Source organism: Coenobita brevimanus, chromosome 20, assembly GCF_032717465.1.
Source record: "Coenobita brevimanus isolate Jiangsu-jjx chromosome 20, ASM3271746v2, whole genome shotgun sequence".
Taxonomy (NCBI): domain Eukaryota; kingdom Metazoa; phylum Arthropoda; class Malacostraca; order Decapoda; family Coenobitidae; genus Coenobita; species Coenobita brevimanus.
The window spans coordinates 3,097,158-3,114,707 of NC_136973.1; the positions used below are offsets into that span (position 1 = coordinate 3,097,158).

At 39.2% G+C, this 17,550-nt stretch overlaps 1 protein-coding gene and 1 long non-coding RNA gene across 2 annotated transcripts; both read left to right on the top strand.

Moving 5' to 3' along the window:
- Positions 1-1,959: 1,959 nt before the first annotated feature.
- On the top strand, positions 1,960-9,387 carry LOC145391882 (uncharacterized). Its single transcript, XM_080266377.1, has 4 exons — positions 1,960-2,022; positions 4,156-4,455; positions 5,291-5,407; positions 5,950-9,387. Exons 1-4 carry the CDS (start codon positions 1,963-1,965, stop codon positions 6,154-6,156), a joined length of 684 nt encoding a protein of 227 aa, XP_080122503.1. The 5' UTR covers positions 1,960-1,962; the 3' UTR covers positions 6,157-9,387.
- Positions 9,388-12,063: 2,676 nt separating this feature from the next.
- Positions 12,064-15,253, top strand: LOC145391883 (uncharacterized). The gene is made up of 3 exons (XR_013895913.1): positions 12,064-12,105; positions 13,195-13,275; positions 14,537-15,253. It is a non-coding gene; the product is annotated as an uncharacterized LOC145391883 (long non-coding RNA).
- Positions 15,254-17,550: the final 2,297 nt, after the last annotated feature.

Consider the following 17,550-nt stretch of genomic DNA (forward strand, 5'->3'; position numbering starts at 1 on the left):
CACTCCATCGGGTTCCAGTTCAGGTTACAACAACGGTAGATAGCTAATTTCTGAAACACAAATATAGCAGCTACTTTTCTTATCACACCAACAAACACAAGGATCGACTACCACAACCTTCCCTATAATGCTCTCAAAAATAGCTTAATTCATGACCAAAATCCTGCCCTAGAACTCTATCGACCTTGCACAACCACCATACCACGTTCAAACACTGGGCAGGCAATGCGTTGGCTACGACAATTTTAACGCTGAAGTTTTCCCGGTAAAAGAAAAAAAAAAAAATCCCACTTTTTCCTCAACACTTAACCTGGTTGGCTCTCTTTTGCAGCTCCCCCATCCCTCTTCCCTCTCCTCCCCTTCCTCTCTCCCACCACCCGCTCTCTTTCTCCCTCGCTCTCACTCGCTTTCTTTGTCTGCCTCCACCTCTCTCGCTCTCACTCTTTCTAGGACGCTGCCTCCTTCACTTCCACGCCATTGTTTGCTTCTGAGGCAGCTGGCGTCACTGTAAGTTATTCAAGATACGCATTTCTACGCCATATCGTACATTTTACATCTCTTTTCATTGCAGAGATCGTGACGCGTCGACGGGAGAGGAAAAATCAATCATAGATGCTGGGATACTTGCGTAAATATCTTTCCATGGGACCCAGACAGATGGCATCATTGTAGATTGTTTATAATACGCATTTTTACGCCATAATTTACAGCTACCTCTGTTTCCATTACAGATTTTCGTGATGCTTCGACAGGAAAGATCAATAATTGGATGCTGAAGTTAACATGTCATAGAAAATGCATTAATCTCTCTTTTCACAGTTTTTCTATCATTATCATCAAACCAGGAGCGTAGGGACCAGGGGCTAGGCTACTCAGATCCAGTCTCGTTCCAGATGTGATGCTTCGACGCGAGAGGGAAGATCAGTCATGGGATGCTGGGGTCCCTAATGTGTAATGGAACAAACGTATTATTTTCCACAGCATACTCATCTTCATTGCCGCTTCAGGAGCATAGGGACCCGGGTTTAGGCTACTCATCCCAGACATTTCGAGCAAGGATGACTATTCGTTCTTCCATGAGTGGTGTAGAATGTGAAATAAACCTGAATCCCCTTTGGATGCTTAAATATATACACAGGATACATATGACAATTATGTTCTGCTTATAATGCACCGATTTTGTTCCATACTGAAATACATGACCTCAGTATGGATAGTCAGTAGCTTGTACATACATTTCAAGCTAGAAAACCTAGCATAGAGTTGAATGCTCTAAGAGGTGTGTATACGCGTAGTTTGGTTCCCTCACGATAATGCAACACACTACAGTATTCAAAACCGAAGTATTTACGCAAAGTTCGCGACACTGGCCTAAGCACAAGCAATACGCGGAACGTCATGTTTATCCGGTGTATTTACGTTTATTTTGTATTTTTAATCAATGGAGACTAATCCGCATTAAAATTACCAATGTTACTGTAAAATCTGGGGAGGGTAATATTACAAAAATGCCTTGAAAGGCTCAAAAATGCACATTCCTCCACAATAATTGAAATAATTCATAATTCAATCAGGGAACGTTCGGATATTGTGTTTTTAATCACATGCATATTACTCAATTGTTATAAATAGATACAAGTAATCAGATCAATAACTAATTAACTGGAACACGTAATTGGTTTTTGAGTTAGATGGAGAAGATTATATTAGAATTAGGTGATTGTTAGATATTATAAAATCAATTTGTTGCACGTTATTAGAATCGGACAATCTGTAAACAATCGTGGCGTTGATCATAGAGTATTAAAATGTGGAGCATTGCAAGTCTTTGTTACGCATAATTACGATCTTCCTAGAGCCAATCCCCATGAATCCCCGCTCTTCATTTGCATCTAGCTGACGAGGGGCCAGGGGAGCGGGGGTTAGAAAAATATATATACTTTTTCTAGAGGTTTTTCCGCCATGCCTCCAAAAGGGATCGGCAAAGCAGTGAGTAAGAAGTGTCCAGAGTGCAAGAAACAGGTGAGTGGGCTCGATTCTCCCCAGATTTTGGGTTCTAGGGGGTGAAAAATCCTCTGTGGGTGTTGATTCATGGCGTGCTCAATCATTACTTGGATTTTGAGATGGGGTATTGTGGTTTTTTAAGGGTTTTTTGTCTGGTTTTGGCCACTGCGTGGACAACTTCCTTGATCAGTGTCTTAAGAGGACGCAGTGGTGGAGACGGGTTAGGAGTTCTTTGTACGTTTTCGTTATTTTTGCATTAATTTCGCCCTTACATCCAGTGTAAAACACAGGGACACTCCCAGATAAAGCTGTTTTGCTGATTATAAAAGCAGTTCTCCAGTTTCTTCCTGTCATCGGTCCTCATTTATGGAAAAAATTTGAGATATTTTGGAACATCCTCGCCTTGGCTACAACTCGTCAGCCAGATCTGCCCGAGAGGTGAAGATGGTGGCTTGTGTGGCTTTATTTATTTATCATTATGGCTTTGTATTGTTGATTTGGCCATTTACTGATGTTCTTATGCGTTAAAGATGGCTGCCTTCATCTTTCTTATAGGTTAGACTGCTGTGGGAGGAAGGGTGTGTGCAAGGTGGAGTAAGGTAGTTTGTGGCTTGGTATTTTTATCACTGCTGGCTGCTTACTTATTTACATTGTTTACTTACTTAATCTCTTCTATTTACTTATTTAGACATTAGCTGTTCATAATGTGCATGGTTATGGGATGGTTTGTTGTAGTAGGAAAGATGTGTGTTATGTGTACAGCATTTAGACAGTGTAATTGGGCTTTGTGGCTTGTTATTATTCCCAGTAGTTATTTGCTGTTGATGTATAACATATGCATGACAACCTAATTGTTTATATATACTCTTGTGTTCTATAGGAGGAAGAGTGTGTCTGTAGTGGGGAAATTTATAAGCCTTGTTGTTGTTCATGATGGTTATTTTTGAAGATTATTTAAGGTTTACTCACCTGGTTGGCCACCCCGTTACAGTTTCACAGGAAGGCTCGGTAGGAATCTGTTTGTCAAGAATTAGTGCAGCCCATACCCGACTGCATGTCAGTCTTATTTCCTATACACATCATCATCAGAATAGCTAGTAGAGTAGGGGCAGAGTTTTGTGCCATATGCAGGGTAGTTAGCCCACACTGCAAGAAGGACTGAAGATAATGAATTGTAGTTATTCAATATAATCGAACAAGATGTGACCTAGTTGTGAGTGGAGGGACTTATTAAATGATACAACTGAGTCAGCACTAACAGTATAATCTGACAGAGTATTCCAGAGGTCTATACATCTGACATTGAAAAACCTGTGGATGCATCCGCTGAAGTGCGGGGCTTTGCCACCTTGAATCTGTGGCCCCTAATGTGCGTTAATGAAGGAAGAGAAAAAAGTATATGCAGTGCACTTGAGGACTGGTGATTGAAAGATTTTCCAGAATTTAATAAGGTCAGCTCTGATCAATCTCCCTTTTACAGAATATAGTCCAGATTTTTCAGACGTTCAGCATAACTGAGTTTGGACAGGTCATTGATTTTCTTAATCCATCTGTGCTGTACAGACTCCAGAAACCTCAGGTCACTGTGGTAGCCTGTGTTCCATACAGTGAAGCCAAACTCCAGGAGAGATCTGATGTGGGATTTAATCAGAGTCAGCATAAAATCTCAGTCATGACAGAGGGTGGATTTCAGTAAATTATTTGCCAGGCCTGCTGCTTTTTTTTTTTTTTTTTACGGTAGTTCTTATGTGTGAGTGAAATTTCAGAGAACTGTGTCACCCAAGTCTTTATGTGTAGTTTCTACAGAGAAAGTTTTGTGAATTAATTCATGCTGTTGCTTAGTACAGTAATGTATTATATATCTGGTTGGAAATTTTCAATAATATTAATGCATACACATCATTGCAATTGCAGAATTTAATCGGTTATTAAATTTTCTCTAGGACAAAGAAAACAAGATTTGTGTAAGTTGATGAGAGCCTTGCATAGAAGACAGGTATTAGAATTTCATGTGATACCGGTATTAAGTGCTTGTGATTAACAGAGATTTTAAAGTACAGTATTACAGTATATACTGTTTGATATTCAGGTATTGTATCCTTCAAAGATCTGCAGTATGTCAGTTTTTGTAATGACATATTTTTGTTATAGGTCCCTGTTGCCACTAAGCACTGTCAGTGTGGTCATCAGTTCTTTGAGGAGCGTAGAAAATCCACTACATCCAACCCCTCCGAAGTGGAAGAACTGGACGACAGCTCCCCTAAGGACATGAAAACAAGCAGAGGCACAGGAACGACAAGCACAGCTACTGGGCAGATGGGCTTAACACCAGTCACACCCAAACCCGAGATGGGGTCGCCTGCCCCCGAAGGCAAAAGACGGAGTGAACGTGTCAAGAGGGAGAAGCCAAACTTTTATGATGCTTTGGAGTACGACAATCAGATGCGCAAGGTAAGTTTTTTTTTTTTTTTTTTTTTTTTTTTTTTAAGTCCATGTTGTACATTAGTAGCAGCATAATAACATAGGAAGAGTTCGTATGTTGTGGACGGTTGAATGAAGGTCATATCAAACCATTCCAGTCCAACAAGTAATTATGGTCTAAATACAGTTGTCTGGAAATAGCAAGAATGAATGGAAGAAATGTCTCGTTGTTTCAAGGGAATTTAATCATAGACTGTAAGCATTACAAGCAGTACACATTTTATTCTTCTTCTTTTGCACCCCACGTTCATCTCTAAATTAACCTGGTGGGCTGCAGACTGAAGTTGTCCTTTTTGTGTAGCTCACCATTCTCCTTTTGGGGAATATGGAGGATGGTTATATAGGTTCCACTCTGTGAAGATGTCCCCCAGTATCAGGTTAAAGTAGAATGATTTTCATTGCATGGATGGGACTAATGCTGTCTAAATAGGATTGATGTTAATCCATTTCATAATGCTGCTGCTGTCCTTATTTAGGTGAGGAAAAAAGGTCAGGATGATATTGATGACCTTGGCTGTGGACCATGTTATAACAACTGTGAGTGTGCATGTGTGGACAATCCCTAAGTTTGTGATGATAGTTTGTGAAGCTTCTGATGATGATAGAACATGTCTGGCCTTGCTCATCCACTGCTGACTATACTGTATTCTGTAATGTGGGATACAGACTGAGCTATTTCAGGTATTCCATAAATGACTGTCAAAGATTAGAGATTTGCAATTCCCTAACACACAGATGTTAGATCCTACAGTCAATCTTCAAACATATCACTAATGTTACTCCCCTACCATCCTACTCAACCCAGGCACGGAAGGAGAGACAGAAAGAGGAACCCCCTAACCCAACTGGAAGAGTGAAACGAGAACGGAAAGTGAAGAACAGTGCAGAGCCAGTTAGTATTGCAATCTACAGAGGTCGAAAGGTTAGTATCATATTCTCAGTTAGGTGGGTGGGAATAATAATTTTTACTTTTTAATGAGAAGCTTTTGTTGCATACATCAGCATTATTGTTGTGGCTTCATTCTCATTTAAATGTGAATACTGTGTTCGTGTATTGTAGAGCTCAGGAGTTCCAGGAAGCTTGAGATTTGAACTATCAGCATTTATAGGTACAGTACGGAGGGAATGCTTTTAGTTACATGTGAGTTTGACCGCTGTAAATAAGGGGAGAACAAATCAAGTAGGAAGGAAAGTGACTGGATAGAAAAAAGATACCTCATCTACTTCTCACTTCCATCTGCTAGCTGTTACTGCATTCTGTACTGAGAGAGATTTGTTATGTTTCTCTGCCCTTAGATGAATCTCTTTCATATAATGGATCGGGGAGGAAAGTAACAGACATGCCCAAATGTAAAGCAGATGCTGTAGAATAGTACGCAGTCTTTTGTCCCTGACTCTACTGTTGAAACTTAGCCTAGGAAATGTGGAAATTATCATTTTCTTATATGTACTCCTTCTATTAAGGATGACGATGATGATGACGAACCTGTGAAGGAAAAGAAAAAGAAGAAGAAGAAGAAGAATAACAACAATGGTGAGAAGAAGGAAGAGGAAATAGATGAAGATATCATGACGGGTATTACTCCTGAGAAAGAGAGGCAATATTCTCTCGTCCTCTCAGATATTAATTTTAAGTTGGGGCTTAATAATCCGAGGTTTATTAAAATTTAATTGTTTTACTCAGTTTGAACCATAGTATATAAACTGGTGGTCAGATGTTTCCCACTCTCAGCCACAGTGAAGTCTGTATCAAATGAGGTTAGACCAACATAGCTTCAGGAGGAGTGGGTTGCAAGGTGTTCGGTTGGCCAGAGGGGCAATAAATGGAAGGGCGTCAAATTCCTGGTCCCCATATTGTTGAGATTCATACAGTGTCTGGGACCAGAACACAACTGACTGCCAGTGTACGGTGACAGCTTACAACACTGAGGTAATCCTTGTGCTCATTTATTTATTGTCTTCGCAAACCTGTCACAGCAGATTTTTGGCTTGATTTTGAATGACATTTCACATTATTATCATTGCACATTCCATTTAGCTATTTAATTTCTCATTCATATTGATTAACCCAGTCAGCCCATGAAGGTCTTTGTCATTATTATTATTAATATTTCTTGGTGATTTCATTCAGCTTATGATAGTCTTTTCAAACAGGAGGGGTTGGATACAGCTGTAATAAATCCCTTCAATGCGAGAGGCCTTTCTGAAGTTGAACATAATCCTCTGGTAGTAGCAGTAATAAAATCTGAAAAATAATTGGGTTGAAGGGGTTAATTATATCCATTAACTACATCCATGGCCATCAAACTATTGTACATATTCATCTGTTTATTGGTGTGCACAGCCTAAGGCCCCTTGGTGATGTCTTTTATATCTTGCTGCCCCTGATGATCTTGTACGACACTGGGGAGACACATCTAGCAGTGAAGGTGTTAATAAAGGCTATATCTGACCCCTACATTTCAGATAATCAATTGTAAGAGGAATTAATATCTCTGGAGGTAGCAAAAATAAATAAGTAAGACATGTCACAAAATTGAAGGGGCTAAAGGATTGGGTGTTACCGTACCGTTTCTGTTTTTTGTTGTGTGAAATCAAGCTGTGTATTTTCTGTGTATGATTTTTTTCTCATTACTGGCACAAATTATTGTACTTTTAACAAGCAAAGAAGAATTTTCCTCTTTCAACACCGTCAGTCTGATGATGTGTTTTATCATTTTATTCTTGGTATCCCCAGCCTATTCTGTTTAACTTTGGAGACATTTTTTGAACGAAAGTGGTTAGAGATAGCTTTTACCTCTTCACTATAAGATGTCTTCCAAAAACTTCATAGCAGTATCTGGTTGAAGCAAGAATCAATTAACAAAAGGCATAATTGGGTTGAAGGCCAAGTTTGTTTCATTATTAAGTTGATGATGAATTAACACATTTAATTAAAAATTGTTTAATTCATTTTGAAGTTGAAGTTATTATGAAGTTATATTCACTTCAGGTGGCATTTTGCTTCTACTTATCCTGAACATTAGTGAGGACTGATTGTTTTATCCCATTTACAGCACTTAATATTCTAAAACATAAAACAAAACATTGAGATATGGGTGCAGATGTTCTCCTTAGTGTTTTTTTTTTTTTTAGTACTTGGAATTAACTAGAACAGAACACTACAGTGTTATGATAATTTAAGGTACACTTGATCAAAAAAGTATCAGTACAGACTTCTTATGAAACAGAGGATGGGTATTATGATGTTCCTACGCCACATTGGTAGCGCTGCTTTTCGATTATCATCACATCATCATCATCAAGACCACTTTTCCCACCTTGGATGGGGTGAGGTAGGGTCTAGAAAGGGCCTCCTCCTCCAAACAAAAAATGCACTAACCAAAGTTTGCTCAGTTGAATGGGCCACACACCCATACATTCATCATTCAAGTCATCAGAATATTGTTGTATTTTGCCAATTTGTGATATTTCCTAGTCAGTGTAGTATTGTCTTCATGTGCATATACATATGATAGATTAATTTTTATGGGACATCATATTTATTTAGCATATCATCAGACCCCTTCTGCCTGATACTTTTTTAATTTTGTGTACCAGCGTAATTGATGCATCCTTACCTGGACTTTGCTTATTTTCATATACGTCAAAGCCCAGGGGCATAACACTTTTACTGATTGTACTGAAATGTGCGTGATGGTTGCAGGTGAAGGTTATGTGAAAGAACATTGTACTGCAGGTATCCCTCTCTTAATGATGGGGTTATATTGGCTGGACCTGCAGTGATTAGAAATTTAGCTGAAGCTTTTACAATGTGGGTCCAATTAAATATGTTGCTGTAATTCCTGAGGTTGACTCTCTGGGGGATACGTCTCTCTAACCTAAGTCCACAGCAACATAAGTAAAGTTTGTAACCACTTGAAGCACCACATGCTGCCACTGTAAACTATTGTTGATGAATATGAGTTGAAAAATGTAATAAATAAAAAAAGACCAGCTGTTGCAGGAATGAAGCTTTACCAGGCCAAGTTGCATTTGCATTTACTTTCAGTAGTGCTGATATATTTTTTGCGTGTATCCCTCAGGTATTTTAAGTTTGCAGGTCAAAGAGTATTTGTTTATTTTTTCTGCTAAGTTATTATTGTTATAAAATTGGTATTGTTAACCTGAAAAGCATGTAAAAGAATTTGTAACATGCTGAAATATTGCTAGCCAAAGCATCGTTGAGCAAAGGATTCCTCTGTTCACCCATTCTATATGCAGATGTCTTTTCTAGTGATTTTTTGGTATCTCTAGATGATTTTATGCCAAGGGTGGATCTCAGCTGTTGGAAAGGTTAGTGAATGGTATAGCTGACCCTTCAAGCACGAAAATTCTTCGAATGGCTGAATACGATGGTCTGTGATTGGCTTATTCTTCCTACCAACGTATAGTTTTACTCAGCTTGTGAGAGTTTATTCAAACAAGGGAGGGTATGTATAATATTCATTAACCCCCATCAGTACTAGATAATTCCCCTAAGTTGAATAAAATTGTTCAAGGGTAGCAAGAGAAAACTATCAAAATACCTCGCCATGTTTGAGGTAATGTGTGATCTTCATGTTTGGTGTAGGAGGGGAGATCATAATGTAAATACTATTTTTTAATACAGTATTATACTGTACTTGCTATGTTCTGATAAGCAGAAGTGATCATTTTCTATGTGTTTTGTGTATATGTATGTGTGTGTGTGTGTGTAAGAGAATTTGTACACTGGAATTAATCTTGTGAAAATTCCTTGCCAGGGAGGTAAAAAAGTAATAATTAAGTGAGTTGAAAATATTGTACATATTGTATATAGGTGAGACTTGGCAGTTGTATCAAGTTTTTAAATAATATAGGATCAGTGAAGACAGTGATGGATGTTGATTTTCAAATAATAATAGTAAAATTGGCAGTTCTTTTCTTTTAAAGACCATGCTGTTATATCACCATCAGTATTAGTCTGATCTGTTGTTTATCACTGTGCTTTGCATCTATCTGTCTGTCTATTGCCAGACGCCATAATCCCGTATGGGGTGGCCATTTGACTTTGAGTTATTTGTTTTATAGGGAGGGGCAGTAGCCCTCCACCAACCCACTTGTTGACACGTAGGGAGCACGTATGGTTTGGTTATATGGTTACCACCCAACATTGTAAATGGTTTCTTGGCATCATTACCCTAAATATTCTTCATTTCCTAGTGTTAGAGGGGAACCTATCATAATGTGATGACACTGGTACAGTATAACCAGGCTGCTCTACTTTCCGGTATAACAAACATCCCAAAGTCCCCTCCCTGTCCCTTGAATGGAGGATAGTGAACTGCAGAAGAAGGGCAACTTTTTGGTCTGCAGTCCATCAGATTCATGTTCAAATGAGCCTTGGGTTGCGGGTACTCTTACTACTGTACTGTTATTGTTACTTCACTTTCTTTTGTGGAAGCACAGTGGCCTAGTGGTTACAGGTCCTGGTCAGAGTGGTGGCATTACGTAGATTCGATCCCCAGGAAGTGACTGATGGTTTCTCAATCTTGTAATTCCGTCAAGGGAAGTAGGTTATCTTCTTAAATGTACTGTCTGAGCTGCAGTAGCCTGGTCCCCACACCTTCGAGGGAATATTACAGGATTGGCCCCCCCCCCCCCCTTTTTTTTTTTTTTTTTTTTTTTTTTTTTTTTAAGGCTATTGTAATATTGCATGATGCATTGTTATATAACATAAGGTAACTGCTGGCCAGGGCATGGTGGCTTTACTGCTTACTATGCTCCAAGATTTCACATTCTGGTGTGTATATCTCTGTTGGAGGCATCAAGAACTCCACCACTCTCTGTCACCTGTGAATGCATATATAATTTGGAGTGGACTGTAGTAACAGGTGATAGAGTGAGGGAGTATGGGTTGATGTTTTAGGATGTGAGTCATGGCTGAGTGTAATTCGAATTTGAGATGGACTAAAGTGTACCTGCATCGCAACATCAGGGGTTGGATTCACAGATAAGTTATGATTGTATGGAGAAACAACAAGTTGTGATAACACAGAGCCGAAAGCACACTCGCTTGTGTGTGGCTCAAGCCCACCTTGCCACTGCAGGTCTAAAAGGTGAGTGTCTGTCATTTAATGGTGTTCTTCCTTCTTTTTGGATCCACACATCCTGACTGATTGCCATATCAACCATCATGAACAGGCTTAAGCTCACTACCCAACCCATGTAGAATGAAACATCCTATGCCACCTACAGTAATGTCACCAGATTCACAACAGAGCATCCTACACACACAAAGCCAATACCATATCAGTTTAGCCACCAACACCCTACCATAGTCTACCCTCCCTACCCTACTTATTCACACCGTCTCTCATCCTGTACTGCATCCCTATCACCCTCCACCTAATACCAGCTTCCATACTGCTTGTCACTTCCCCAATCAACACAGCATCACCTACTGTTCTCCCACCACTGTGCCCTCTTATCACCTAGACATCCAATTTCTTCCACCGCTCCCCCATACTCCTGACCCCTATTCCATATTCCAATACCATCCACCCCACTATTCCTCCCCCTTCTCTGTCTCTAGTACTATCTTTTTATACTACTTCCGTTACTGCTTCTCATTCTTAACGCCCTTTCTATGTGTTATTTAGTGCCATGTTCTGTGTTGCCAGTTGTTGGTTCATTCTTAGTTCAATTCAGTTTACTCTTCTCCCTCTGATCCATTCATCCACATATTCAACCTCCTCCACCACTCTTCCGCTGTCCTCTCTGATTCCTCACTACTCCTCTTGCCTCTCAACCCCAAACCTCTCCCACCAGGCCGCCACATTCCTAACACTAACTATTCGATCCACTCCTGTTGCCCATTACCCCATCTTTCAGCACCACCCCACTCTCCTTTCCATGTCTCCTCATTCTGCTCCTGTTATCTCCCACCCCACCCCAACCTCGCACAACCTCTTCCACGACTCTCCAACTCTCCTGTACCTTTGCTCTGAACCTCTCCCTGCTCCGATCTTCCCCCCCCCCCATCTCTCTCTCTCTCTCTACGATAGGACTATAGTAGATTGTCAGTCGAAAAATAACGGGTCTGTCCAGCTGCAGCACCTTGGCTGTTAGTTTACGTCAACTGGGAAAAGTCTGGTCTGTATAGGACTGCAGTGGGTAAGTCAACCAGGATGTGAAAAGACTTGCCATCATATATTTCTACATATAGCAATTTCCATGCCCGTCACACATACGCATTTTATGATAGCTACCGTAGTACTCGTATTTCATGTGAAGGAACTGACTGACGTGTTTTTTTACTTGAGTACATCCTTTGATAGATTTTCTTATGGCAGAGGATAAAAAAAAAAATCACGATAAAAACTAAAACAACTCAAGAAAATAAAACATTCGTAAGAAACCCTTGGATACCAATACGGCTAATCATGGAAAAAGTACCTTAGTTTTATTAGTGACATATTTTAAGAATACAGCATTAAATTAGTAGAACAGAAAAGATCCTTCATTATAAAAGTAGTCTTGCATATTTAGAGCCGAATCCAAAGTGTTAAAAGACGTGTGCAGACGAACGTAAACAACAACATTGAGGAGGTTGCAAATGTAATTTATTAAGTGTTTTCAGTATCTTGTGCGTGATTCTCTTTGTAATGTAGCAGTAAGTAATCAAGAGAATATGTAGTCCTAATTAGAAATATATAGAAGCATGATGTTTTTTATGTAACTGTTTTTTGAGTGACGATTGCCAGTTCCTATGATTTGCTGAAGGGTTGTATGCTCTTTGCTGTACTGTAAGGGCAGATTATTAGATTTACCCTATTATGGTAATACACCAGGTTGAATTAGTACATTAATTATCAAGTGTTTATGTAAGGGATTATGGCGTCTGGCAATAAACAGATAGATAGATTATGTAAGTTATAGTAATGACTACTGTAGAATGTCAGTACGGTAGGTCAGTTACCCAAATTTGCTTGCTGAAGTTCGAATGCAGACACGTTTAGCCAAAATACAAGATTTTGTATTTTATAGTGTACTTTTTCAACCCATACAGTATTAGTATATTGAAGAGATTTTTTTTTTTAAATTGGAGGGATGGATACAGTCTTCATTACTGTAGCCCCTTCCTTTTGAGAGGTCTTCCTAAGTTGACTGTTTTTATATGGAGGTAGCAGGAATCAGCCGGTAAAGTATATACTGTATGCTGTGTGATTAAAAAAGTACCGTAAGTGCCATGCAGATACGTTGAGGGTAGTAAGCAAAGAGACATGCTGCTGGTATCACCTCTTCTTCATTCTGACCGGCATACGATTTTATCAAACTTAGGAAGGATGACTGAAGATGTTTGTGAAGGCTGTAGCTTTCTAACCTCCCATGTATAAAAATTCTCCTCCAAATTCAATAAACTTGCCAGGAGATAGCATAAGTAGCCTAACTTCATTCATTCATTCATTCATTGCCAGATGCCATGTATCCCAAATGGGATGGCCAAGGGCTTAGAGTTAATTGTTTTACAGGGAGGGGCACTAATCCTCCACCAACCCCACTTGACACGTAGCCTAATTACCGTAAGAAAAGACTGATCATGGTGAAGGAGGTATGGTCATTATATTGGATTTTAGTTTAAAATATAAGGAAGGCTGTCTGTGAATCAAGAGTTACTGGGTAACTTTTTTTTTTTTTTTTTTACAGGGCCATAAGCTTGTATAAACTAAGACGACCCATTCTCTTGGGTAGCATCATAGCCATGCTGTCAGCAGGATATATGTTCAGGTCAGTTGATAGTGTATGCTCATAAGTAAGACAGTATGAAAGGTAGACTTCCATCTTGGTAATCTGTAATTCAGACTTGTAGAACTGCATGATTATCATGAGTCTTTACTGGCTTTTTCTTATAAACCCCTTGAAAGTTATTGCTTCTAAATAGTATGTTGTACTGTACTCCACTTATTTCTTTTTCTTTATATCTCTGGTGGTTAGGTGGTAGCATATGGTCACATACTAATTCTCCTGCCATAGGTTGTATCCCACGTAGAGGCAAACATATAAGAGGACGCGGTTGTGTGTGTGTGTATATATATATATATATATATATATATATGTATATATATGTATATATATGTTCTTTCACATTATTTCACATGTTTGCATCTTGCTGAAGTTCCTGTGATGACATACAGATTCTGACTCTTCAACACAGTCACTGCAACACATTTATCACATGATCATGTCTCTCTACATTACAAATGCCTTGTGCACCTTCAGTATATTCATGTGTACTAAGTGGGGACAGGCCAGTTTTCCACTGACAGTTTAGTGGTATTGCTCAACCCTATGGATCAGTTGCCCTTAAGGACCAGCACATCATAACTTGATTGTGAACAGTAGAGCTGACTGGTGTGTGCAAGCCAGGCATTTAAAATACATACCAATGCATGAATATATTGGGCCATATACAGTCAGGATCAGAGGCTTGGTTATTATTTCAGTGTATCCATCCATCATCCAATCCTACATTGCCCCATGAGGAGCGTAGGAGCCCGGGGCTAAGCAGTTGATCCCGACATTTAAGATGAGAGTGACCAGCCTCACTCATCCCTGAGTGGCATTACATGAGCAGTCAACCCCAACCAACCCTTGGATATAAACCTTCATCGGCTCAATCCGATTGAAGCGCAGTAATTACTCTCAGTTTATCAGCTTCATAATAATTGTGGGCATGTTCATCACCTTACTCTCAGGCAGTCATTAAAAAAAATGAAAAAATGAAAAATAAAAAAGTCAGCTGTGGGCAGAGAATCATACCAAGCCTTTTCATTTAGGAAGCTTAGCCAACAGAAGGCAGTTAGACATAAAACTAGAGAGATTTTAGGTAAACTTTTATCCCCATCCTTACACAGAAACCTCCACACCACACAGCAGTACACACCCCTATAGAAGAGACTTTAATATAAGAGAACTTGTAACCTGTATATTAATTAATCATTAAAGAAGCCATTGTGTAAAACCCAAATAAATGTAATCTTGCCCTAAGGTTGGAACTGATAGGAGACCTGTCTAAAGAAAAAGCAGCCATGGTTCAGCAGACCGACACAGAAGGCAGCAACGAAATCAGAGACAGCATTCGAGAAGCTCAGTTAGAATATTTTAGAAACTTAACGAAAGATAAAAAATGAAGGGAAGTACTTAGTGATATACTTTATAGCACCTTTTGTATACTGTGTGGTATATATGTACAGGGAAACTGTATGATGCATAGATGAAGAATATAACTCTTATGGCCATTATAAAGGCATATAACTACTGTAGGTCTGTGTTTCTGCTTACTGTCTAGTCCCAAGACCACAATGTTATGAATCATTATATACATTAATTCTCTACTGATAACATGTCTTATCCAGTTTATCCAGTTCTTCTACATTACTGTTCTTAGGTTGAAGTGTGCAGTACGTGCCATACTGAAAAATTCTGTAAAGTTATAGGTAATAGAAATTTCCATCATCATTATTATATAGTGAGACAGTGTTGCCTTAGGTGTATATGGATACATATTATTCTTCATAAGATTTTTGAGTAGTCACAGGAAAATTAACTAGCTTGAACAGCGTTACTTTGCATAAGACTGTTCTTTATTTAATAAAGGCATTTATTTGTATGTGTGTGTAAATGATTTTTGTGCAGGCTACAGAATAATTGAATTGCCTATTACTTTATACAATACAAGGCTGTATTGAATAAAGGCATTTGTATGTATTTGTTGTTTGTGGCAAAGACAGATAGTTCCCTGATCCAAAATAGGTAATTTCTTGACCTTTTAGGTGAAAGAGAAAAAAGGTGAGAAGGATGAAGGCAATTAAAGTTAAATATCCTTTCAGTGCATGGGGCTTGTAAAAGACACATCAGTAGAAAGTGAGCTAAGGCTTTAAGTATTGTTGTTGTTGTGGCTCCAGGCGTATGTGGATGTAAACTTGGTGACCTGCAGAATGAAGTTGCCATTTTCAGTAATCCACTACCCTCACGGGGGATAAGGAGTTGTGGGATGGCCGTATGACTGAGTAGTGGAGTTGCCAGGCTATATCGGTGCCACCATGTGAAGCTGACTCTTTCCAGCACGTGACTTTGTGTGTAAAAACCTGCAACAGCCAATCTTATATTATATTTAGGAACCAGAGCCTAGGCCATTGTAGTCCAGAATATCTAAAGGTAGATGACCAACCTGTTTCCCATATTGGCAGGACAGTAATCCCTCTATAATTCAGATTATTTGGGGGGAACCCTATGTCAAATTATCCAAAAATCCGAATTATTGGAGCTTATGCTTGCCCCTATCCACAGATCACACCCACTCTCACTAAAACATGGATTTTTCACAAAAACATTGAATAGTATGGTATATTATTACTTTATACCCAAAGAGTGCATCATCATCACCATCATCATCCGGACCTCCTTTCCCACCCAAGGGCAAGGTGAGGAGTAGCAATGTCCAGACAGCCCAAAATTGCCCAGTCCAATGGGCCACACTTGCATTCACTCCTCATTCAAGCCCCCGGAATCCTGGCTCTATCGGATACGCCAAAAACATTCACCACGTTCTGTAGCTTCACATAATCTTATCTGATAGAGTCAATCAAACCTTGATAATGAAATCTTGCAACACAGTAGTAGAGTACGGTATACTTAACTGTACTGAAGGTACTGTACAGTTCTTTAAAAAATACATTTACCACTACACTTATCACTACGAAAACTGTTCACGTCCACTTATCTCTAGAACCCTTTTCAGACTTGTCTTGCTTAATTCGAATTTCTGTCCAAATTAAAATTATTTGTCTTGTGGTCAAAAAAGATCCGAATTAACCGATTTCCAAATTATTCGGGTTCGAATTAGAAAGGGCTTACTGTATATGGAAAAAAAAAAAAAAGTCACCTCATGGAGATCAAACCTATGTACAGCCACACTACATCTCTTAGAATCCAATTAACCCCTTGAATCCAGTGATTCACTTGTTTCAGTACTGTATTTCATTCTTGTGACCTTCTGTCTAGGTAGAGGGTTAGACGTTGTTTTCACTGACCCCATTTAATGTATATAATCTCCAAATTTAGTGGAATTTTCTAGAGGTAGCATGAACTAGGTTGAAATATCTGTGCATCAGTCTGTTATCGTCTTTCACTGCCCCATCAAAACCTTAGAGGTTTGGGGCTTGGCTACTTATACTCAGTTTTTTTTTTATCGAGGCAAAGATGCACTTGACAGATTGGTGATGATTGACTGAATACAACATTACTGCATAATCTGTTTACTCGTTAGCATTATTAATTGACAACCTATATCTGAGGGGGAAATTTGGGTTAGTAAATGTTATTCGAACATGTTGCATTCAGCCAGTCATCACCAACTTGTCAAGTGCATCTTCGCCTCAATAAAAAAAACAGAGTATAGTCCTGACATTTGAAGCAAGAATGACCACTGGCTTACCCTTAATGGTGTTATGTGAGCAGTAAACCCTGACCACCCCTCAGATGTGAACCTTCAGGGTTTACATTCAGTTAGTACGGTACCACAAGACCAGTTAGTGTTCAGTTGCTAGTTATGTGGTTATCATCAAAACAAAGCAGAAGCAGATAAATATTAAGTTAAGGTGCTGGAGGAGTTGAGTCAATGAAACTAGGAGCAAAGAAATCTGGAAAACTTGTGGAATGCATGTAGGGAGTCCAAGCAGAAATACTAAAGCTGTTCTGTATTGTAATGTTAACAGCTAGTAAGAACGGCAATACAGGTTGCTAGGATGAAGAGGCTGAAAGGGCAGTGAAGGAAAATAGAAAGAAGTAATACTGTTTATGTTTACAGCTTTAAACACACTGACCATGCATGCCTGTATAACCCTTTTTCATCTGATGGCAGTTAACTATACTGAGTGACATTCAACTTTAGCTTCACTAGGACCACCACCAAGTAGCTTAGGGCAAGTTTTTAATAGTTGTATGCCCTTTCTTTCCAACCCTAACTTGAGGCCTTGAGTTTGAGTTTGGGGTTTTCCTTCT

Excerpts from the sequence above, each read along its gene's own strand:
- LOC145391882 (XM_080266377.1), top strand. The coding sequence starts at position 1,963 with ATGCCTCCAAAAGGGATCGGCAAAGCAGTGAGTAAGAAGTGTCCAGAG. Across the intron at positions 2,023-4,155 it reads GTCCAGAGTGCAAGAAACAG|GTCCCTGTTGCCACTAAGCA; the intron begins GTGAGTGGGCTC and ends TTTTTGTTATAG. Across the intron at positions 5,408-5,949 it reads CAATCTACAGAGGTCGAAAG|GATGACGATGATGATGACGA; the intron begins GTTAGTATCATA and ends CCTTCTATTAAG.